Source organism: Mobula hypostoma, chromosome X2 (genome assembly GCF_963921235.1).
Source record: "Mobula hypostoma chromosome X2, sMobHyp1.1, whole genome shotgun sequence".
Classification (NCBI taxonomy): domain Eukaryota; kingdom Metazoa; phylum Chordata; class Chondrichthyes; order Myliobatiformes; family Myliobatidae; genus Mobula; species Mobula hypostoma.
Window position 1 is genome coordinate 42,695,382 of NC_086129.1, and position 25,709 is coordinate 42,721,090.

General features: G+C 42.8%; 1 protein-coding gene across 2 annotated transcripts in view; it reads left to right on the forward strand.

Moving 5' to 3' along the window:
• zbtb16a (zinc finger and BTB domain containing 16a) overlaps positions 1-25,709 on the forward strand; it is a 275,933-nt gene that overhangs the window by 88,009 nt on the left and 162,215 nt on the right. For both annotated transcript variants that reach the window (XM_063038143.1, XM_063038144.1), the window contains exon 3: positions 24,491-24,588. In XM_063038143.1, the coding sequence (XP_062894213.1) occupies positions 24,491-24,588 (98 nt within the window). The remainder of the gene's footprint in view (positions 1-24,490; positions 24,589-25,709) is intronic.

Here is a 25,709-nt window from a genome sequence, read left to right on the forward strand (position 1 = left end):
GGAGTTTGTATGTCCTCCCTGTGACCGTGTAAGTTTCCTCTCACAGTCCAAAGACATACTGGTTGGTAGGTTAATTGGTTATCGTAAATTGCCCCGTGATTAAGCGAGGGTTAAATTGAGGGATTGCCGGATGGCGTGGTTCGAAGAGCTGAAGGGGTCTATTCTGTGCTGAACCTCAATAAAATAAAATATCTGAGACATTCCTGCAATTCTGTGACCCCCAAGTCCAATTTTGACCAGTGTTTTGTTTTACTGGAGTGTGCACATTCCGTGCCTGACCATGTGAAATTCTCTGTTGTGTTCCTGGTTTCCTCCCACGTTCACATCCTGAAGATGTGCAGGTTAGTAGGTTAATACACTACTGTAAGTTGCCCACGGTGGGTGGTAGGAGAATTGGGGCAGAGCTGATGGGCATGTTTGAAAGAATGCGTTACAGAAGAATACATGGAGAACTGGGCTGAATGGCCTTGTATGTTTGTAAAGAAATACAAGAGATTCTGTTGCTTTGCAAACTCCACCTTACTAGCTCTATCCTGCCTGATTTGCCTGTCTTAATTGTGGAATCGTGGAGTACTCAGTAGCAAGGTAGCCACAGTGTTGAGGGAGAAAAATGATTAGCTGTGAAATATTGGGAAAACCACAGCCTCGTAAGTTGGCTGAACTTGGGTCTTGGAAGACTGCACATTATAGGTACTTATAGACGATTTTAAACAGTTGTAAGCAAAACCTGATGCTTTGGCTTGTGAGCACAATAAACTGTTTGACTACCCCCCTCCTCTCTGGTATAACAGCTGAAAAGATCTTATTTATTTGTTCAATGTGAAGTAATTAATAGCAGATCAGAGAACTCAAGGCTATGATTCAATCTGTACTTGCCCTGTTGTTGACAAACATTTATGTGTACAAGAAGCCTCTCAATTGAGTTGCAATTTGAACTGCCCTCAGCATTTTTGTTATCTTCCCTTTAATTACTCTTAGTTAATTATCATTTTTACCACAAAACACAATTCATGTCGTTTGTCCTCTCTGGACTTCTTGCCTCTTGACTTCACCCCGATAAATTGACCCCGATGCTTTGTAAATCTCACAATAACACTTAAATTTGACTAGAATCGGGAACCAGATGTCAGGGGCAACACCTTTTGATGTGTATTCCCATCCTGCATTGCTTACTTTGCTTTACCCCTTTGTCTTTCTAATCTCTTGCAAATTTTCCCCACCCTGTCTTTTGGCATTGCTCTGACTCTACTCGCTTTCAGCATTTGCCCCTTGTTCTCTCTCTGGCCTTGGTCTGCCGCAGGTGGAACCAATGATGGCACCTCTCTTTGGAACTCTCCTTTTAAAGCCCTAACGAGGGCAGCACGGTCGCGCCTTGTTCCTCCTGGTTTAGCTTAAGATGTCCATGCAAGTCTCTTCAAACTTTTCAGTAAATTATGTATGATTCAATCAGCTACATGGTGAGGTGGGTAGGTAGGTAGGTACATGTCAGTGTGGAAGAGATCACACTACTTCCCTTTACACGTTCCTCCAGGAAGCTCTTGGACACCACCAGAGATGGAGGACCTTCATTGCTGCCCCAAGCACGAGCAGCGTAACAGGCAGTGTTTAAAGAAATGCAGTTCTGCGTGGAAGACAAAAAAACTGCGGATGTTGGAACGTGGCCTGTTGGATTAGGGTGTACAATTGCTCTTTTTCTTGTATTTTACATGTAGTTTAACTTTCCTGTGCTTATGATTTTTATATAAACATCTATAGATGTATAATTGTTCAGTAAATGTTCCAGTAGTTGTAGTACAGCTGATTCTATATTTTCCAGAAGCTTCTCAGTTTTTCTGCAGCAGGTGTCACACCACATGAATCTGGCTATTTCATAGGTCACAGCTTATCACTGAAATGTGCTTTATCTCTAGTCTGAGTATGAGATGACGACAACTTATTTTTCTTTGTTGTCTTTTCCTTGTTTGTTCTTTGTTCTTGTAGCACTTAATAAAAGAGCCGTAATCACCAAGTTTTATGCCTCATTCTTGACTTTCGAAGAACCGCTGGGTCAATATCTCCAGATTCTACCAGCGCAAATGTTTTCCACCTGTGTGGTGTGCACATCGCAGAGTGACACCTGCCCTGTCTTGCAATTAGCACACAATGGTTCAAGCCCACTTGAAACGTTGTAGCAAATGCCCAAGGTCATATAGAGCGTCTTCTCGGCCGCTGAGGAGAATGAGAGCCATAATGTGAAATGATCACTTTTTCCAAGTAATGCACCTTTTGCATATGCTGTAATCTAATTGCTGAGCCTCTGCTGACTCTCCCTTCCCACCCATCCCTATATTCCTTCATAATTCAAGGGAATAATATTGATGCTGATTGAGTATCCACAGGCTTCTGAAGTGGAGAATTCCAAAGATCCACAGTTCTCAAACACTAAAAATCACTGAGATGTCTAGTGCCTTTTCCTGAGGTACATTCTCATGTACTAGACTCACCAAAAAAGAAATGTTTTGGAAAGGGGAGCAATTTTAGGTTGAAGATTCTTCATCAAAACTTGCCATTTTTTGATGAAATGTCTTTCACCTGCATCACTTTCACTGTACCTTTTCCTATAGAATCTACCTGCCCAGCTGAGTGTTTCCAGCATTCTGCATTTTAATTTTTGCTTTGCTATCTGTAATTTTTGGTCGTCAGTAGCAATACCATGACCGTTGTTGCTCTTGCAGCATTTTGACATAGTGGAAGAAATGCTAACTTTATCCACTGAGCAGCCAATGGAGCTATCACCCACTGTGGTTCTGAATCTGATAGCTTGCATTGCCTGTTGGAGCATTGCTTATTTCTTTACATTACAGTGCAATCCTGTTCTCCCTACCTTTTCCTCTCTTTCGCTCTCCTTTCCCCTTTTTATCTCTCTCAAAGCTTAACAAGCAACTAAAGGAGATCTGTAAATGTCTTCCGTGTGATTTCTTCCTGGTTTTGTTAGGAGCAGCGTCCCAACATTCCTGGAGAGTCGGCAGCCCTGCTCACACCTGAGTGTGAAATAGGCTCCCTTGAGAGTAGCGGGGAGCAAGAGCAAAAGATGAATTGCAGGGAATTGCAGCCTCAGTGTTGCTCGTAACAGAGGTGTAGTTGTTGTTCTTTTATGATGCACATTACCACACTAACATGTACATGTTGATGAGAAGAAACATTCGCTGCCTTGCTCATGGTTTTTGAGTTTAGGAGCTGTGTCAGTTGAAGAGAGAGGGGCTTTTGGAGGATTAGCTGCCCCCTCCCCCTTTGAAGTGTTCCTCTGAGCTGTTTACAGGCCAACTTAATTACTAGCAGCTTGCTAGAGGTCCCGACTTCATTCTGTGTTTGTTTGTTCTGAGCAATCCGTTCTAGGACAGACTTGCCCCTTGGGTCGAAGGAATGTGAAGGCTGCTTCAGTGGCCGTTCCTACTCACAGCTGTTATTTTAAAGAAAAACACTTCATTCAACATCTCCTTTCACCCTCTGCTCTCTCTTCCCCACTGCTGGCAACCTTTTTATTTTACAGATATAGTACCCACCTAGAGCAGTATTTAAACTGGGTTGAGAGGCGGCAATAATCAGGCAACACAGTTCAGTTGCAAGCTGCCTTTCTAATCAGCAGCTTTTATATTTTTCATTTGCAAATTTAACCCTTGTGGCTGAGATGGCCAGCCACAGTTGCAGATTGAATGCAGTCCACAGTGAGGAGGTGGAACAAGGTGAGGTGGCGGCTAGTTTCCCTGCCTATCTGTTCTTTGGTATCTAACATGTCTGGATGGCTCCAAAGAAGGGGCTAGGCTAGAAGTTTGCTAGTCTGCATGGGCAGAGCAAGCAAGGATGTATGGGCAATATTACTTCACTACTCGAAAAGTAAATTTTGTTTGTGCCGCCTTAAACTGGCCCTAGTTCACTAATTCCCTTTGCTTCATGTAAGCACAATGTCACCTTACAGGCTTTGCGAGGAGCAGTGTACTTTTGCATCAGCTATTTGTGTTTAATCCTTGCCGCGTCTGATCCAGCCAGCACTTGTTTGTGTTCCTGCACCTCTCTTACCTTGCTCTTCCCATCTTCTTCAACCAGGAGTCCTCCCTCATTCTTTCTCGAGTCCTCCTACACATTTTCCTCACCTTTCCCCTATTTTTTGCTGATTCATAATGTGCAATCGTACAAAACAGGAAGAAGGCCTTGGGCCTAGGATATACATGCTTACCGTGATGCCAAATGTAATCTATACCTTAGCCTGCATGTGGTTTATATCCCTCAGTTTTTTGCCTTCATAAGCAATGGAAAATATTGGCAGAGCTCAGGAAACATCCAAGCAGCAGTTCCTCACCCAGTGTGCCTGGATGTTGGGCAAATTCTGGTGCTTGCCCCTTGTCTACACTTAGACACCAATTCCAGCCAGGGTGATTGTAAGTGAGGACTGGAATTGAACTCCCTTCTCATGCTTCCTGAGCCCAAATTATTCAATGACACCCAACTACAGTTGGGCTGAAATGAGTAAATTTTTGAGCAAAGATGACATCCTGCTATCTTTCTAACCACAGATGTAGAGCCTTTATGTTTTGAACCAGGATGTTTGATCCAGTCTGGTATTTGAGCACATAATATGGACAGAAATTGCACTGTTGCACCGGGGAATGGTGCATTACTACAGTGCCTCTTAGTGATTCATTCTGATAGAGAAGTTCATGTTGTAAGGCAATGTTCCACCTTCAATCACCAGCATCAGCGATGAATATATCTTTAGCGCTTATGGGATCCTGGTGTGCTTTCCATGTTTGCATGAATTAAATACTTAAAAACTAATTTATTGAGCTTGTTATGGTACTGCACCGCCTTCTTAGGAGCTATCTTCTAGCAATGACTGGTCCACCAATGTCTTTGGCACAGCTGGTAGATTCACTGCTTCAAACTTTAGATATCTACGTTAAATCTTGAACTTGGGTGTTGCCCTATAGAATTTGCATATTCTCCCTATAATGTGGGTTTTCTCCGAAATCTCAAAAGATGTGAAATTTGGTAAGTTGGTTGATCACTGTAAATTGCAGCTACTGGGCAGGTGAATGATAGAATCTGGGGTGAGTTGATTAAAATGTGCAGAGAATCAAAATGGTTTAAACGTAGGATTAGTGTGAATGAATGGTTGATGCTCGGCACAAAGTTAGTGGATCAAAGGGCTGTTTAGATGCTCTAAGCCTCCGTGACTTGCCATATTGATTGGGTCTGTCCTTTGCTCCATTGTTGGTGTCAGTATACCAAGTTTTTGAGTCTGTTTTTCTGTGTGTAGTACTATGTCTGAAAAAGTGCCAGTAAAGACTGGCTTCTGAAAAAACCATATGCTGCAGTCATAATGCATTGAGCTTGAATGCCGTAAGGATGTAGAAAAGAACCTTTATATAAAAAAAAGTAAGTAGTTCAGTACTTCAGCATGTAATTTATGTTAAGACTGTGCTGGTTTCTGAGGTCACCTTAGGACCTGCTAATCGAGAGGTAATGTTGCAGCTATATAGGACCCTGGTCAGACCCCACTTGGAGTACTGTGCTCAATTCTGGTCGCCTCACTACAGGAAGGACGTGGAAGCGTCAGAAAGGGTGCAGAGGAGATTTACAAGGATGTTGCCTGGATTGGGGAGCATGCCTTTTGAGAATAGGTTGAGTGAACTCGGCCTTTTCTCCTTGGAGCGACGAGGATGAGAGGTGACCTAATAGAGGTGTACAAGATGAGAGGCATTGATTATGTGGACAGTCAGAGGCTTTTTCCCAAGGCTAAAATGGCTAGTATGAAAGGGCACAGTTTTAAGGTGCTTAGAGGTAGGTACAGAGGAGATGTCAGGGATAGGTTTTTTTACGCAGAGAGTGTTGAGTGTGTGGAATGGGCTGCCAGCGACAGTGGTGGAGGTGGAAACAGGGTATTTTAAGAGACTCCTGGATAGGTACAAGGAGCTTAGAAAAATAGAGGGCTATGGGTAAGCCTAGGTAGTTCTAAGGTAAGGACGAGTTTGGCACAGCTTTGTGGGCCAAAGGGCCTATATTGTGCTTGTAGATTTTCTATGTTTCTAAGGTATTTTCAGTTGTCAGATTTCTATGAGCTATGTTTCATTGCTGGGTGCTCTATGACCCTATAAATTTTGGATTGACACTAATAGGTCTGATACGGAATTCAGGCACAACCAGGTGCTGTTGACAATGTAGAGGCCTGGAGCTCAGAGCCTGAAAGGATTTTAGAGACAGGAAACTTCACCATATTTAAGCAGATCTTATTTGAAGAGCCATAACTTACCTGAATGGACAACCCCCTTATTTTGAGACTCTGAAACCATTGTTATTGTTGCCTTAGGTTGGGATTATGCAGAGAGAGCAGGGAAACTTGTGGCAAACCGGGGGTTTGGTGGGTTAAAAATTGGCCCTAGTGTTGTGCAGGTCATGTAGAATCTGGGGGAGTTAATGAAAAGGAGCCAGATAACATGGAATTAATGTAAATGGATGCTTCATCATTGGCATAGACTGAAGGTCCTCTTTCCATGCTGTGACTTTTCCACTTTTTCTGATTGTTGCTTCCAATTGACTACTGACCAAGTGACGGAGCACAGGAGAAAAGAAAGAGAAACAGGAGTATGCCATTTGGCTTCCTTCCCACCTTCACTATTCTACATTAGTGTCACCTTCCTGCACTTGACCCTGACTATTTCCCTTAATGTCCACAAAACTATTGAACTCAATGACTGTTTCTTAGTTCTCACAATGTAGTAGTCTGTTCAGCCCCCACTGGCTTCTTGGTGAGTTGATCTCAAAATTTCAAAACGGGGAAAGAACTTTCTCTTCCTCTCATTTCTGAGAGGCCAAATCTCTTATTTTGAGACTGTGGCACCATTGTTATTGGGTCCTTGAGCTGGGATTATACTGATAGGGCAGGGGATCTTGTGGTGAGAACTACATATCAGTGTTGGATGGGTTAAATTGCTCCTTAGTGTGCAGGATGTGTAGAATCTGAAAGGTGTTAATGGAATGGCATCGGACAGCATGCGATTAGTGTAAATGGATGCTTCATTATTGGTACGAACTAAAATGAGCCAAAGGTCCTGTATCCAACAGTTATTAGCCTTCAACCATCTTCACTTGCGCCATCACTGAACTGTACCCATAACCTATGGACTCGCTTTCAAGGACTCTTCATCTTGTTCTCAATATTTATTGCTTATTGATTATTACTTTTTTGCATTTGCACAGTGGTTGTTGTCTGTCCTGTTGCATGCAGTCTTTCATTAATTAGATTGTGTTTCTTTGTATTTACTGTGAATGCCTGCAAGAAAGTAAATCTCAGGGTTGAATATGGCGATATATACTTTGATAATAAATTTACTTTGAACTTTTCCAGGAGAGAGAGGCTTAATCCAATTGAGTGAATGAGACGTCACACTTTATTCATTTGGGAATATGTGCATTGTGAGAATTCCCACCATTTATTGTGCTTCCCTTATTACCTTTGAACTGGCCGCCTTTATAGGTTATTTCAGAAAGTCGTTAAGAATGCTCTGCACTGCTGTGGCGGTTAAGTCGCATATTGACCAGATGATGTCGAACAATGGAAATTTTGTGGTTACCACTACCCTATAAATTCTGGATCTACTTAATCAACAGTGTTTACCTTCCCCGATTTCTGGGGAATTTGGTCTGCTACATTGTAATACCTGTTGGATGTTTGTTCTTGGGGAGAGTTGCCCAGTTTGGAATGTGTGTATTTGAAGGGGTGAGAACTGGAAACTGACCAGACGACACAATTAAGCATGCTAACAGCTGTAATTACAGCAAGAGTCCCATTCGGGATCCTGACCTGCATCAATCGCCTGCGGTCATCTGATCAATTAAAATGAAATAACCCAGTCAATCTGGTATTGATTTTGTTGTTTTTTTACGGATGGAGTTAAAATGTAGTAGAAGCCTATTATTCAGTGTTTCAGTATCTCATTGGTAATATTGGTCTAACTTTGGATCTTAAAAAGAAAATCAGTTAGTATGATGAGAATGAAATGATTGTGTCATTCTGTGGAATACTTTTATATGCATCCCAAGTTCTGAGGGAGTGAGCCACACATAATTGCACAGCACAGAAGGTAGTAATTCAGCCTATTCTACCACTGCTGGTATCTGAGAAAGCGGTCCCATTTTCCCATCAGTTTTAATCTTAAATTATTTCATCTTTTTTGTGATTGCTGCATCTCTCTTTGTAGTGAGAAGAGAGCACGGCCTGGATGGTAGGGGCCCTTGATGATGGACGCTGCTTTCTGGTGTCGGCGCTCCATGTAAATGTACGCAATGGTGGGGGGGGGGGGTGGCTTTGCCTGTGATGGACAGAGCTGTACCTCCACTTCCTGCAGACGTCTCTCTTCCTGGGCATTGGTGATCCCATAACAGGCTGTGATGCAGTCAGGATACTTCTCACTGTGCATCTTATACAAGTTCGTCAAATCTTTTGGTGACATGTGGAATCTTCTTTTCAAATGGCCACCTCAGCCGGGTTGGAATCAGAACCCTGTATGAACCAGCAAATGAAGGTGGCATTTCTGATAGTCACCTTAAGAATACTTCAAAACAAAGATTTTTGGAACCAAGTTCCTGAAATTGGGTTTCCATACCAGTCTGTGATGTAACCAGTAAGCAATTCTGAACAATTTGGGTTGAGATCTAATGTAGGGTCTTGGTCCAAAATGTCAACATTTCCCTTCTCACAAATACTGTTTGACTCGCTCAGTTAGTTCTCTCAGTAGTTTTTTTTAAAACTGTAACTGGGAAAGCATGCAGTCAGTGACATCCCAACAGCAGAATGTGCATTGTCCACATGGATGCAGATTACACAATTAAGAGCAGACTGTTGTTGTCATTATGACCTCGTGTTAGTTGAAAGAATGAAGCTTAATCTGGATCAACCCATTGTGGTTTGTCAGCAGCTCTGTTTCCCAATGCTACTCCAAGTTATTGCTCAAAGAAACAACAAAAAAATACTTGCACAAACTGCTGCCTTTCGACTCTTTCCCAGGTCTTGTTTTGCCCCCTCGTTCCCATGACTGTTGTGTCTGTGCGCAACTACATATCAATTAAATAAAAGCACACACGTGGGAGATAGCTTTAACTGGTGTATTCATATTGCAAAGAGAGAGAGAGCGAGCAATGCGCATGCGTAGACAACAATGCATGTACAGACAACAGATCAATACATAGTTCTAAAGTGGGGGGGGAGTGGAGAATCATTGCTCTAAAGCAAATAGATCCATACATTACACTTCCTCCCCCTTTGGATTAATGCAACTGTATATGTACAAAACATTAAATTTCCCTTTCACAACCCATATTGTGAATAAACATGCTTTCACAATAACAGTCCATAACTAACTTCACAGTTCTAAAGATTCAGTCTTTGGGTAGCGCCCTGTTTCTTTCAGGATAGTGCCTCTGGGCGTGTGGAGTGGCATCAGGTTTGGCAGGTGTCTTGTCAGAATCAGGTTTGTTATCACTGGCATGTGACATGAAATTTGATAACTTGGCAGCAGTTCAATGCAATACATAATCTAGCAGAGAAGAAACAATAATAAAATTAAAAAATAATAAACTAGTAAATCAATTACATAGATTTTTTTAAAATGTGCAAAAATAGAAATACTGTCAACACACATCAAAGTTGCTGGTGAACACAGCAGGCCAGGCAGCATCTCTAGGAAGAGGTACAGTCGATGTTTCAGGCCGAGACCCTTCGTCAGGACTGTTATGTTCTAAATACTGTTATCTTAGAAATACTGTTATGTTTTTTTTAAAAAGTGAAGTAGTGTCCAAAGCTTCAATGTCCATTTAGGAATCTGATGGCAGAGGGGAAGAAGCTGTTCCTGAATCACTGAGTGTGTGCCTTCAGGCTTCTGTACCTCCTACCTGATGGTGACAGTGAGAAAAGGGCATGCCCTGGGCACTGGAGGTCCTTAATAATGGACGCTGCCCTTCTGAGATACCGCTCCCTGGAGATGTCCTGGGTACTTTGTAGGCTAGTACCCAAGATGGAGCTGACTAAATTTACAACCTTCTGCAGCTTCTTTCGGTCCTTTGCAGTAGCCCCTCCATACCAGACAGTGATGCAGCCTGTCAGAATGCTCTTCACAGTACAACTATAGAAGTTTTTGAGTATATTTGCTGACATGCCAAATCTCTTCAAACTCCTAATAAAGTATAGCCACTGTCATGCCTTCTTTATAGCTACATCGATATGTTGGAACCAAGTTAGATCCTCAGAGATCTTGACACCCAGGAACTTGCAACTGCTCACTCTCTCCACTTCTGATCCCTCTGTGAGGATTGGTATGTGTTCCTTCATCTTACCCTTCCTGAAGTCCACAATCAGCTCTTTCATCTTACTGACATTGAGTGCCAGGTTGTTGCTGTGACACCACTCCACTAGTTGGCATATCTCACTCCTGTACACCCTCTCGTCACCACCTGAGATTCTACCAACAATGGTTGTATCGTCAGCAAATTTGTAGATGGTGTTTAGCTATGCCTAGCCACACAGTCACGTGTATATAGAGAGTAGAGCAGTGGGCTAAGCACACACCCCCGAGATGTGCCATTGTTGATCGTCAGCAAGGTGGATATGTTATCAGCAATCCACACAGATTGTGGTCTTCTGGTTAGGAAGTCAAGGATCCAATTGCAGAGGGAGGTACTGAGGCCCAGGTTCTGCCACTTCTCAATCAGGATTGTGGGAATGATGGTATTAAATGCTGAGCTATAGTCAATGAACAGCATCTTGACGTAGGTGTTGTGTGTTGTCCAGGTGGTCTAAAGCTGTGTGGAGAGCCATTGAGATTGCATCTGCTGTTGACCTATTGTGGCGATAGGCAAATTGCAATGGGTCCAGGTCCTTGCTGAGGCAGGAGTTCAGTCTAGTCATGACCAACCTCTCAAAGCATTTCATCACTGTCGATGTGAGTACTACTGGGCGATGGTCTCAGAAAACGTTCTTGGTTTCCGATGTCACGTTGCTGTCAGTGACATCATCACTGAGAGTTAAGTCCGGTGACTGTATTGTGTTCGTCCTTGTTGGATGCAGTTGACTTGGGTGTGTTCTTTGGCTGAGCATCCAGTATTTGTCCGCATGACATCTCCATGTCTGATCTCCAATATCCCTTATGTACGTCAGTGGTCCATTTCTTGAAACTATCCTACCGTGTGTCCACTTGTCTTCTCGGTAATCATGCACTAGGCCTTTCTGTCCAATCTCAAAGCTCCTTGCTGATTCACTTGGCAAGTGGCTGAACTGTTTATTCTGCACTTCCCTCCGTAGATCTGGTCTCAGGAGGTCTCAGATTCCTGCTCAACAACTGCAATGCAGGTGATTGATTTGTCGTCACATGAACAGAGATTCAATACACAAAAAGGAAATAGTCCACCTTGTGCTGTAGAGTAATGTCTTCCTTGTCCAAGTCTTTAATGGACTTCTTGAAAGTTTGGATAAACCTTCCAGCTGACCTATTCGTTGCTGGGTGGTGAGGAGCTGACTTGAAATATCTGATGCCATTTTTCTTCATGAATAGTCAGAATTCTTCTGATGTGTATTGTGGTCCATTGTCGCTCACAATTTGTTCTAGAAAGCCTTTTCCAGTGAAGATAGTCCTCAGAGTGGAGACGGTCTTTGCTGAGGTGGTAGACTTCATTGGTGTAACCTCCAGCAACTTCGAGTGAACATCCACAGCAATCAGAACAATGGCCCAGAAATTCAATATGTACTCTGCCATGGTGACTACGGTCATTCCCATGGGTTTCATGGTGCTTGCAGGGGTGCATTTTGAAATTTTTGACATCCTGAACAGCTTTTGGCCAAGTTCTCAGTCTGTTTATCTATTCCCTTCTCAAACATCTTTCATTAGCATTAAGCAGCTGCAACAGTCTCTGGTTAGTGCTACCATTTGGGCTGTAGTTGCCTGTTGGTGCCACACTGAGAGCTTTGATTGAGTGCCAGTCTGGTTAGATTTTTTCCAACCATTCACGTCCAAAATGTGCTGGCCCTTCACTTTTCAATGCATAAACATATAACTGTTGCATTTGGCCTCCAGTCGTCACCTTCACTTTCAGTTTGCCTTTGGAGGACATTTTTTTTCACCTATGTAAGTCTTTAGCATCACTGAGGTCTTCTGTAATGGTATCTTAGAAAACAGTCTGTTGTAGTCAGCCTCTGGAATTACAGACAAAGCTAACCCTGTATCCAGCTCCATTTTCAGTTTTACACCACATACATCTATTGTGATCCAGATGATTTTGTGATCTGCTTCAGTAATACTATATAGTTCTAGGCGTGACAGTTCACCTTTGTCAGACTCTACGTTGTCTGAGTCTGTTTTACAGTTGGTAATTTTATGCATTTGCTTAGTTTTGTGTTTGAGACTTTTCACTCAATTGTGCTTTCTGATGATGATGCATAGTCTCTCTGTGACCTTGTCTGCGACACTTTCTGCAGACTTTTTCTTTGAACCAACAGTCATTTGCATCATGGGAGGATTTTCCACATTGATAACATCTTTGGCTTTTTGTACCATTCAGGGACATTCGTGTATAACACATTCTAATCTCCTTTTCTGTAGTTCAGCTGTATCCTTTGCTGCAGTCTCTAACGATATTGCAATATTTAATGCCCATTCTAAGGTTAGGTCTCTTTCAGATAGCAGCCTCTTTTGAGTGCTTAAACTATGCCTGTTACATACAAGCCTGTCCCTTAATGCATCAGAAATTCCATCTCTAAAATCACAGTACTGGGCAAGTTTGCGCAGTTCTGCAATGTATTCAGAAAGTCTTTCATCTTTTGACTGGTTCTTTTTGTAAAATCTAAATTTCTCAACTATTACCAGCGGCTTAGAGCTCAAGTGATTTTGTAAAACTGTAACAATTTCTTCAAACGTCTTGTTTGATAGAGTGTTTGTTTTAAAGGGCCAGAACTGTTCAAGTACAAGTGTGAGGGGGTAGGGCTTTGCTGTTGGAGGGGGGAGGGAAGCAGAGGCTTGCCTATCTATAGGAGCAAGGACACTTGTTGGGCCTGGGCATTGAAAGAGCCAGGCCCTGCCTTTGGAGGTAGTGTGCTGTGTGGATCAGGACCTTGATTTTTTTTGGGTTGGGGTTGTGGGCTGCTTTTGGATGGGACAATGTGGCATTAGGGCTGGACCTGTTTGGGATGGGATTTTGTAGGCTGGAGCAGTTTTCAGTGGGATTTGGGTTGGTGTTTGGAGCCTGCGCTGTTTGGGATGAAGTTTAGAGTGGGGTTTATGGTCTGGGGTGTTCGGGGAGGATGTGTGAATCTGGGGTGGGGTTTGGGCTGAGGATATTTGGAGCTGGGGCAGTTGGCAGAGTTTGGGGTGGGTTTACGGGCTTGCATGTTTGGGGCAAGGTTTGTGGGCAGAACTTCTGGATTGGGGATGTGTTTGGGGTGGGGTGCATGAATTTGGGGCGGGGTTTGACCTAATATATTTGGAGCTGGGGCTCTTTAGGATGGGGTGTGTGGAGTTGGTGCTGAGGCTTTGGGAAGGGGTATGGTGGCTATGGTGCGGGACTGGGAATCAACAGCCCAGTATCCTGCCTGTTGGGAAAGGAATGGAGCCTGGAATTGGGATGAGAGAGGGGGCCAGGTTTCAGCTGTCCAATCCTTTAGCAATGGTGCAGTATTTAGTTTTTTTTCCATTCTCCTCCTGAAGGTGTTAACTCAAAGGATTTACATTCTTGGTTGATGGTGACATTACAGCACCTTCATTGAGTCACCACATATTTCTTTACAAAGGACATTAGCTGATTCTGGCTCTCAGAACAATCTCATCAATCCAATTTCTCTATTTATTTCCTCATAACTGCTACTCTCCCATATACCCAGCAATCCCTTAGTTTGGCCTATAGGAAGTAATTTATGTAGCCATAAACCTGTGAACATGTCCTTTGAGATGTGGGTGGAAATTGAGGAAACACTCAAATTCCATGCAGACAGCACCGGAGGTCAGGATCAAACCTGTGGCAGTGAGGTGGCAGCACTACCTGCTGCGTGTCACTGCTCAGCATTTCGGTGTATGAGCCCAGTGGGCTGATTTTCTTAAATGCCTCCTTCACCCAAGGGCACTGAAGCTAAAGGAGAAGCGTTTAAGGTGGCCATATATTCTGCAGAATTATCACAGTGCTCCACAGATGGCTAAAGGGTAACCATAACCTTTGTGTCTCTGAGTCGTAAAACAACTAGTTTGAAGCAAATTTATGAGCAAAAGCTCCTTTTCAAACATTCCTCTATGTGATTGGATATTAGTACATTAGCATTAAAACTGTAGTTGGGAGGCTATGGAACATTTGTTTTTATGCAACTTCATGATATCTCAGTCCTGAAGAGGTGTGTGGGGTGGGGGTATGGAGTTTCAAAGCACAATGCCCCTCCACTCTGAGGAGGTTTTCTTTGCTGTCACCCCTTAAGGCTTTTACAATTATGTGCACAATTGGTAGATTAACTGCTCTTGTTACAGCTTCCCAACAAAAAGTCAGGGTAATGTGGCCCATGAGAAGCCTAGCTAGATGCAGTAGTCTTCTATCCAATTTAATTTCTTTTATCCCTTTTCACTCTTAAACGTGTTGATTTCAGATGGAAGCCTCATCTTGCTTCAACTACATTTGGCTTTTCTTTTTCTGCAAACCTTAGTTATTATAAAACATTGCAAATACAGAATTCATCAGCCTGAGTATTGCCTTTTGCGTATCATTACAGTTTCATTCCTTTTAGCAAAAAGTCACAGATGGAAATTAAAAATGACCTTCTATTTTTGTTTAGAACCCAAGTCACTTTAAGTCGTAAATACTAATTGCATAGAATTAATCAGATCATGGATGTAGAAATTAGCTATTCAGCCCCAATGATCTGTGCTTGTGTTAGCTTACTACCCGAAAGGGCCACATGAGTGGTAACAGTCCTAATGGTTGTACAAAAAGTAACTGACTAGAACTGAAAGTATTGACTGTAAATGTAAGAATGAAGAGGAATTACAAAGTTTATTTCTATAAATAAGTTTGAAGCAATGAATAAGGTTTATTTTGATATATAAAAAATAATGTTCCACATGAGCCTCCTCCACCCTTGTGTTCTATCGCACAGCTTTTGTCCTGTTAGTATTGCTCTCAATAGGTTTGTCTATTTCCTAGCTTACCCTTAAATTCCAGCATTCTGACTTAAAGATTATCTTTACTTGTCACATGTACATCAAAACATACAGTGAAATGTGTCGATGACCATTGCAGTCGGAGGATGGGCTCTGGGCAGTCCATAAGTGTTGCCATGCTTCCAGCATGACATAGCATGCCCACAATTTGCTAACCCTTACTAGTCCATATGTCTTTGGAATGTGGGAGGAAACCAGATCATCCTGAAGAAAACCACGTGTGTGGTCATGGGGAGAACGTACAAACTCCTTGGAGACAGCGGCAGGAATTGAACCTGGGTTGCTGGTGCGTTAACCGCGATGCTACTATGCCTCCAGCTAAGGCCACAGAGAATTGAATCAGTGGTCTGCTGCCCTGTGTGGCTCAAGTGGTTGTGTATTAAATTGACTTCTGTAATACCTCAAGAAGGAATTTTTTGATCATTTTTACTGTGGAAACGCTAGCCAGTTAAAGTCTCACTCGACTGATCTCCACACATCTTCTGACTATCAGTGCATCAGGAGCTTTGCAACTCTAATTCTGGCCTCTTGTTGTTCCTTCATTGCCAACTGGTGCACTTGCTTATGACCTGGGTTCCCTCTCTGACTTGTAAACCTTTCAGTTCTCCTGTCCTCCTCTGTCAAGCTCTCACATACCCGAGCTTAATTTTGCACTCTGTGTCAAAGTCTGTTTGAGAAAAGTACCAGCCAAAACTGATAACCTGCAGTTACTATAAATATGTATTTGTTGATATGGATATAGTGGCCAAAGGACCTGCTTCTGTGCTGGATGACTCTGACTCATCTTCCCATGAAACACAGTGATGAAGATCGTTTGACAAACTTCTATAGATATGTGGTGGAGAATATATTGACTGTTGGCATCGCGGCCTGGTATGGAAACATCAATGCCCTTGAATGGAAAATCCTACAAAAGGTAGTGGATACAGCCCAGTCCATCACGGGTAAATCTCTCCCCACAATTGAGCGCATCTACACGGAGCGTTGTCGCAGGAAAGCAGCATCCGTCATCAAGCACTCCCACCACCCGGGCAATGCCCTCTTCTCGCTGTTGCCGTCAGGAAGAAGGTACAGGAGCCTCCGGACTCTCACCACCAGGTTAAGGAACAGTTATTACCCCTCAACCTTCAGCTTTTGAACCAAGAGGGATAACTTTGCTCAACTTCACTTGCCCCATCATTAAAATGTTCCCACAACCAATGATCTCACTTTAAGGACTCTTCTTTTTATCTCATTATCTCATGTTCTCATTATTTATTGCTATTTATTTATATTTGCATTTGCACTGTTTGTTGTCTTCTGCACTCTGGTTGATCTTTCATTGATTCTATTATAGTTACTATTCTATAGATTTGCTGAGTATTCACATAAGGAAGTGAATCTTATGGTTGTATATGATGACATATGTACTTTGATAATAAAATTTACTTTGAACATATGCTCTACATTTAGTTACTTTGCAACACAATAAAAAAGCTCTATCTGGCTTTTCCTATCGACTATTAAATTGTAGTGGCATTTTCAGGTTTGAAAACCGGGAACATGCTGAGTTAATACCAAAAAGTGCTGGAGGAGCTCAGTGGATTGAGTCCCTTCACCTAGCCACTGATGAAGGGCTGTGACCCAAAATGTCAACTGTTCATTTCCCTCCAAAGACATTGTCTGATTCGTTGAGTTCCTCCAGCACTCTTTATGTTGCTCTAGATCAGTGATTCTCAACCGTTTTTTGGCCACGGCCCCCTTAGGAGCTCTTCTCAGGTTCCAGGGCCCTCCTTTCAAACAGGGATACAACAGAAACAGATAGACAGAAAATCACGTATTATTGAACACCAAGAAAACCTGAACATTCCAACAAACTAGACAAAACTTAAAAAAGGCTGTATGAAATTAAACATCCATCAGGCCTAATGCGATCCTTGAGCTTGGTGCTTTTCTGCAAGTTTCATGATATCAGGCTCCAAATTAGACAATTCTGTTCCTGGATTTTGTCAAGGAAACTACCTTGCAGAATCTGCTCTCAACCAAATATGTTGAGGGAAAGGCAATTAAAAAATCTTTGGGTTTTTTCCCACAGTGTTGTAAATTTATTCAGCAGATCACTCTTGATCCAAAAATCTTTTTGAAATTGACTGAACTGACAATGTGCAGTTATATTTCACTCTGAAGATCAATCAAACTCTCTTGAATTTCTGCCTCAACTTGGGTGGGTTGTACTTCAAATGGATTCAAAATCCAATCCGGGATGTAACAGGTCATTAAATCTTTCTTGCATATCCTGTGTATCTGCTTGAGATGTTTCACATAAGCAGTAAGGTCATCGTCCTTCAGTGCCTTTGCGATCATCTTCAGATTTGGAAATTATAAAAATTCCCGACGTTCCATATTGTGGCAATAGACTTCGAGTTTCGTAAGGAAAGAAGCAATGGCTTCCTTACAATCTACAAGGTTACTGTTTTTACCCTGTAAGGTCTTGTTTAACAAATTAAGTTTCTGAAAGATAGCTGCCAGATAAAATGTGTCCACCTTAGCATCAACGAGTCTTTCTCCATGCTCTTTATCAGATGTGAAGGAAACTGGTGTCCCAGAGTGTAACAAAACGTTGAAGACAGTTTCCTTTGGAAAGCCACCTCACCTCGGTATGCAGCAACAGCATCCGGAAGTCTTCATCATTTTCTTCACATAGCTGCTGGAAAAGACGATCCTGAAGGGCATGGGATTTGATGAAGTTTACAGCCTTTATGACAACTGAAAGCGAAAGATTGAGACGTCCTCCTAAGTTTTTAGCTACTAGGTGCTCCCTGTGAATGATGCAATGAATAGTAAAGACAGAAGGTATAACTCTTTTTAGATGGGCGACGTATCCTCTGTATCGACCAGCCATAGAAGTGGCACCATCAGTTGCACAAGCAATTATATTCTCCATTGGAATATTGTTCTCACTTAAGTAACTTCCAACTTCTTCAAAAATAGACAGTCCTTTATAACCATATAACAATTACAGCACGGAAACAGGCCATCTCAGCCCTTCTAGTCTGTGCCAAACTCTTAGTCTCACCTAGTCCCACCGACCTGCACTTAGCCCATAACCCTCCATTCCTTTCCTGTCAGGGGGGAGGAGGAGAGGCATTGGTGCTGAGGGAGCATTGGGTGCCTCGGCACCTTGATTGGTGTGCTGAGGGGGGTGTGAACAGGAAGGCAACTGTTGAACCTATCGAAGAATTAGATTAACTCATTAACCCATTCATGGCTGCATTCCCAAACTCTGCAGCTAGGCTGATTGAAGCCAGTGATGTTCTTCATCTCCCAAGAGCTACTCTGCCCAAGCACACATCCCTGAGGTTCTGTAGCTTTTCGATCCCTTTCCTGCCTTCTCCCCATATCCCTTCACTCTGCTATCTTTAAGAGCTCTATCTAACTCTTTCTTGAAAGAATCCAGAGAATTGGCCTCCACTGCCTTCTGAGGCAGAGCATTCCACAGAACCACAACCCTCTGTGTGAAAAAGTTTTTCCTCAACTCCGTTCTAATTGTCTACCCCTTATTCTTAAACTGTGGCCTCTGGTTCTGGACTCCCCCAACATCGGGAACATGTTTCCTGCCTCCAGTGTGTCCAATCCCTTAATAATCTTGTATGTTTCAATCAGATCCCCTCTCATCCTTAGTATCCATTTTAATCCTCCTGGCAAACAACATCTCTTCCATCAATTCGTTTCCGTTCCAGAATCTCACATAAGCCATGAGAAGAGCATCATTATCTTGTAAAGTAGTTTCGTCTAATTGTAAAGAGAATTTCTTGGATTGTAATGAACTGACCAATCCCTCTTCAGTGTCCCATGCCATCTCATCAATTCTTCTGGCAACAGTAGAATTACTCAAAGGAATTGCCTGAATTGTTTCTTTGGCACTCAAATTCATGACATCAGACATTATTATGGACACTGAAGGCAGGATAAGCGACTCACCAATGTTGTGAGCATTTCCAGTTTTAGCAATCAGTTTACTAATTTTGTATGATGCAACAAGACCCTTCTCTAATTTCTGTGACGTTTGAGTAAGCATTTGTTTCAGCGTTGGCCTTCTCTCGAAATTATCTTGAAGGTTTTTGAAGAAATTTAAGTGTTTATCCTCCTTCTCTGGATGTGAGGTATCCAAATGTTTTTTCAATTTGCTTGGCTTCATGCTTTCATTTGACAATGTAGTCATGCAGTTGAAACACATGGGCAAAGATGGGTTTTGCGGAGATGTAATGAAACCATACGATAAGTATTCCACTGAATACTGCCAACACTTTTTTTTCCACTAAGGAACTCGTAGATAAAATTATTTCTGAAAATAATAAGCGCACAAAATACAGATACATTACTAACAAAAAAATGCTGTCGCCCGGAGCCAGGGATTTTTTTTTCCGGTGACTTCATATGCAGTAATAAGCATTTTTCACAACCTACCTTAACGTATAATATATCCAAACACACATACTTTAAAGATACTAGGCTTGACAAAGGCCTAGCAAGACACGCTGATCTTCGGAGAACGAAGTATGGCGAGAATGGATGTGAGAACCCTTAATTGAATACGTTGACACGGTGCAGTCTGATTCGCGACTGACTCTGAAGTGAGGCTGTGTAGGAGGAGCTTAAGCAATGAATTTACCAGGTGCGCTGAATTCAAACGGTGTGTTGGAAAGATATTATAAATAGGAGGGAAACTATTGACTCCAATGAAGGTTGCTGCTTGGGTATTTCATCAGTTCAGTTACCAGGGCCCCCATAAACCCTTGGGGCTCCCCTTCTCACAGTTTTCAGTCAGTGGCCCCCTTCAAGTGTGCCAGGGCCCCCCCAAGGGGGCCATACCGCCCCAGTTGAGAATGGCTGCTCCAGATTCCAGCATATGTGGTCTCGAATCCCTCCAACATGTTGAGTCATCTGGGGATTTGGCAGTGAAATAGTTAACTTTAATCCCCTCATTGACAATGGGGAGGTCCTACCAAGTTTCTGCTTCAGAATGCCCTTCCCATGGGAGTAGTACGCACATCAGATGGAATTAAGGTTGGATGTGATTTCTCCATAGTGATGACCCAACACCACTGACCCAGGTCTCTCGTATAAAGAATGAACAATTGGAAAAAGTTAAAACATGCTTGGGAAGTGATGGAGGATGGATTGAACTTGAGGTAACTGCTCGAGCAACAAGATTAACCAATGATAGAAGAGACATAACTTTGCCATGGACGGTCCCAAGCCTGGCTGTGAAAGGAGGAGGGGTGGCCGTGGGGTTAGCAACCCCATCCCATAAAAACCCGGAGCTACAGAAACGCCAACAGAAGCTCCAAAGACCTCATCCCTGGGAGAGGAAGGATACACCAAGAAGATGGGCTACACCTGGGGACAACTCGATAGACAGGCCCAGGACGGAGGACTCTGGTGAGGTGCTGTTGACTGCCTATGCCCCAGTAGGGGTGATGGGCAGTATGAAGAAGGGATGCCTTAATACCCCAATGCACAGGTTTATACAGTTTATTAGGCATACTTGCTCATTAATGCAAATATCTAATCAGCCAATCATGAGGCAGCAACTCAATACATAAATACATGCAGACATGGTCAAGGGATTCAGTTGTTCAGACCAACGTAGAATGGGGAGTGACTGCGGAATGATTGTTGGTGCCAGATAGGGTGGTTTCAGTATCTGAGAAACTGCTGACCTCCTGGTATTTTCACACACAGCAACCTCTAGAGTTTACGAAGAGTGGTGCAAAAACAAAAAAAAACATCCAACGAGTGGCAGTTCTGTGGGTGAAAAAACCTCCTTAGTAAGAGATGTCAGAGGAGAATGGCCAGACTGGTTCGAGCCAACAGGAAGGTGACAGTAACTCAAATAACCACGTGTTACAACAGTGGTGTGCAGAACAGCATCTCTGAACGCACAACATGTCAAACCTTGAACTGGATGGACAACAGAAGACCATGAACACACACTCAGTGGCCACTTTATTAGGAATAGGAGGTTCCTCATAAAGTAGCCACTGAGTGTACATAAAAGTTTTGAATTTGTGGCAAGGTATAGTGAAAACAATGCTACTTAAAAACGGTTCATCACCAAAAACAACTTGCACAAGGACAAGAACACTTTCAGAACACTCTCAAATAGCCCAAGGTCGTGAGCATGGTTTGGAAATAAAGGTTTCAGTGATGAAACTGTGGCTAATTTAAAGGGGGAGGAGATGGAGGACAAATTACTGTTTTTTTTTGCTCACTCCCCTGAGGGATAGGACAACACTGTGAGCACATTGTTTGTGCTGAGGTTGAATGGCTGATTGCAATGTCATGTGGTTGGTTTTCTGTGGCCTTGTTACTCTTGTGGTCGTTCTTGTAATTGTTTGAATTTTAGCACACCTCGCAATGTCTTTCTCAATTGGCAGTTGGTGCAGTTCCGTTTATGTCATTTGATAAGTGTATGAGGACCGGAGGGGAGAGCCCCTCCGTGTTCAGCAAACACACACACAGTTGGAACTTAATCTTCACCCTGCAATTTTTTTTTTCCAAGTAGAGCTGTGATTGAGGAGTTGGAATAATCAAATGTCCATGGAATAAAAGACCAGTTTCAGACTGGGATCTGAATGTTAAGCTCTATAAACTGGGCTTCTGGCTGCAGGTTTTCCTCTGAACAGGTGAAGAAAAAAACTACTGCAGAAACCATGATATTGTGATGGCATTGTCAGTGAAGTTAATGTTGGAAATGAGCCTGTGGGGCAGTAGGAGGTGAAGGGTCTCCCCCAGAATTTGGCTCTTTATCTGGCCTTTGGTTTTATGCTGACTGTGGTGTCCACCCAGCTAATTCCAATTTCCTGTGTTAGCCCCATATCGCTTTAAGCCTCGCCCCCTCCTGTGATGGAGGGCTTTACAGTGGGCAACGCATCATTGGGACCAACCTACCCACCATCAAGAGGATGATTACAGAAAGGTGCTGGAAAAGGGTCAGTAACATCATGAAGCATACCACCCATCCTGCTCGTGGACTGTTCGTCTCACTACCATCAGGGAAGGGGCTACGTAGCATTTATGCCAGGACCACCAGACTTTAAAAACTGTTGCTTTCCCCAAGCAGTAAGGCTGATCAACACCTCCACTCAGTAACCCACCCCTCCACCACCATTACTCTGTCATTTCTTGTCAGCCACCTTATTTACAGACACTCTTGTACCTAGCGTCACTTTATGGACATACAATTATTGTGTTTTTATTATAATTGTATTCTTTATTTTGTGTTGCATCTTATTCGGAGTGACAATAATTTTGTTCTCCACTTGTGTACTGGAAATCATATTAAATCTTGAATGTGTATTCATCTAAATAGTTAAATTACAGTATTGTACCTGCCGCAACCACTTTTCCTGATAATTCCATATACTGTTGGACCTTTTCTGCATTACGCTCTGGTTCTTCTCTATACTGTAATGTTACATCAATTTTGAACTTTGCCTGCTAAGTATTCTGGGCTGTACTGAAGGAATATGTAGAGGAAGTTTCAAAATTGATGTAACATTACAGTATAGACAAGAACCAAAGTGTCATACAGAAAAGGTATGACAATATATGGAATTATCTATCAGGAAAAGTGGTTGAGGCAGGTACAATACTGTAATTTAAGTATTTGGTTCAGTCCTTCAAGTTGTCCCCAGGTGTAGCCCATCTCGATGTAGCCTTCCACTCTCAGGGATGAGCTCTTTGGAGTTTCTGTTGGCGGTTCTGTAGCTCTGGGTTTTTATGGGATGGGGTTACTAACCACACGTCCATCCTTCCTCCTTTTGCAGCTGGCCTTAAGACCGTCCATGGTGGAGTTGCAAAATGAATGGAAACTTCTTTAATTGCATTGTTCACCCTCTAGGCCACTTCCTTGTGCACTGTCACTAACTCTGACTCTTGCTGTTTACTCTGATTAACACTTGTCACTCTTCCGTTCACTCTGTCTCGAATGCTCTTGCCTGCTCTGTTCTTTAAAGCTCATTGGATACTAATAAGTTATGTGGTAAGCTTCACTTCTATGTCTCAGTGTTGTGGTCACATCTCCAGTTAAGGTCACACCTCACCACCCTCCAGTTGATCTGGCCATTTTCCTGCTTGAAATCTTCTCAATATACGTGTCATCTGATTGGTGGGAGGAAGAAGAGGTATAATGAGCATAACTGTGACTCTTCCCCAGAGAGACCACTGTAGCAGAGAGATTAGCTTTATTTAAACTGTAGAAAGGTTCCCAGCTACAGGCTTTGTTTTAAAAAAAAGCTGTAGATGCTGGGAATCCAAGATTTCGAAAGAAAACACGATGTGGCAGAAAAACCTCAGCAGACAGCACCTGTGCAGAGTGAGGGTGATAACGTTCTGACTCAATAACCCTTCATGTCGGGTCTTGGTCTCCCTCAACCAATTTTTTTTCCTTCACAAAATTGATGAGAAATACAGCAAATATTTATGGAGGTGTGAGATTCTGTAGATGGTGGAAATATTTATTTATTTATACTTAGAGATACCAAGTGGAACAGGCCCTTCTGGCCCTTCACGCCACGCCACCCAGCAAACCCTGGCCACCCCGATTTAATCTGAACCTAATCATGGAACAGTTTATAATGACCTGTTGACCTACCCGGTATGTCTTTGGACTGTGGGAGGAAACTCGAGGACCTGGAGGAAACCCTCGCATTCCAGGGAGACGACGTACAGAGACTCATTTCAAGGGATGCCAGGATTGAACTCCGAATTCCAACACCCTGAGCTATAATAACGTCGCGGTGACCGCGACGCTGCTGTAGCGCCCATCAGCACACACAAAATGCTGGAGGAACTCAGGCGGTCAGGCAGCATTTTCGGAGGGAAATAGACATTGGACATCAGGACTGATGAAGGGTCTCAGCCTGAAATGTAGATTGTGTCTTTCCCTCCAAAGATGCTGCCTGGTTTGTTGAGTTCTCCGGCATTTTGTATGTGTTGGCAAGTATTTATGTTTTGCAGGTGCGACTGTCTTATTGGGAGCAGTTTCAAATGATGAATCTGGAGAACTGGTCAGCATCAAAGCATGTTGGTTGACGTACAGTATATCTTTTCAATCTGTCCCTATAGTGCATTTAAAATGCCTGACAACAATGATCCATGATGTAAGCAAGGAGACATGAGCAGTTCTGGTGAACATCTGTTGCAAGTGTCTGAAGGGGCAGTGTTTGATGGCTTTAGTTGCACAGACCAATCGCATTATCGTGACACGCTGTTTCCTTGTTTTGCTATAGGAAGATGCACAGTGGAATGAAGACCTATGGGTGCGAACTTTGTGGTAAACGGTTTCTGGACAGCTTACGGCTAAGGATGCATCTCCTTTCACACTCAGGTAATATGTGGCTCATGTAGTCTTTTCCTCATTTCTTTAAGGCATGCATATACGGAACTGTGCAAAAGTTTAAGGCACATATCTATAGATATAGTGTCTAAGACTTCTGCATAGTACTGTAGTAATTCTATATATTACACTGTACTGCAGCCGCAAAACAAAATGTCATATATGAGTGATGATAAACTTGAATCTGATATTTGTCTCTATTGTGGACTGAGAGTAGGAAGGGGACAGGGAGAGGGAATCATGGTTGGGAAAAGGGGAAGGGAGATGGGAGAGAGCAGGAAGCACCAGAGAGACATTCTGTAATGATCAATAAACCAATTGTTTGGAATCAACTGGCCTCATCTAGTGTCTTAGGACTGGGCGTGTCTGCACCTGCACTATCCCCGCCCCTTTCTCTGCCGCGTCTCATACCCATCCCACAGCACTCCACCCTTGCCATTCCCAACATCCTTCGCTCCTGTCAGATTTACAAACTGGCTCCACATTAAGAAATACGGGACTGTGCAAAGGTCTTAGGCACACTAGCTATATATCTGTGCCCAAGACTTCGGCACATTGCTGTACAGGGAGAATTTGCGCAACTTTAAAGTGAAAAGTGAGCTGTGGTATGCTGTGTGTTGCCATGTGTGCTTCTGCTCTCCCCTCCCTTCCCTGTGGCTTGTGCTGGCTGATGCTGCATGTTGTTGTGGACCTGGCCCATTGCCAACCTGGGCTCAATGCCAAGCCTGTGGGTACAGTATGTACAGTGAGTCTTGAGCCAAATTTGTCACAGGCTAGAGGGAGGAGGCAGTGGGTTTCCTGTTCTGTAAACAAAACAGTTTTGATTTTTTTAAAAATATGATTGAGTAAAACATATTTAAGTTTTTAAAAAATATTTTTTTTATACATTGAAGGACACTTTTTAGCTAATGAAACCTTTCTTTGGAGCAGTAATAATAGTGTGATTTGGCAGATTTATTTATGACAAGATCCCCCACGGCAATGCGTTGACTGCAGGCTGTATTTTTCTCCACATGTTCGTTGAGGGAGAAAGGAATAAAAAGAATGCGTGCATGGATTGAAATGAAACCAAGTTAGAGAGGACTTGGGTAAACAACAGAATCTTGCGTATC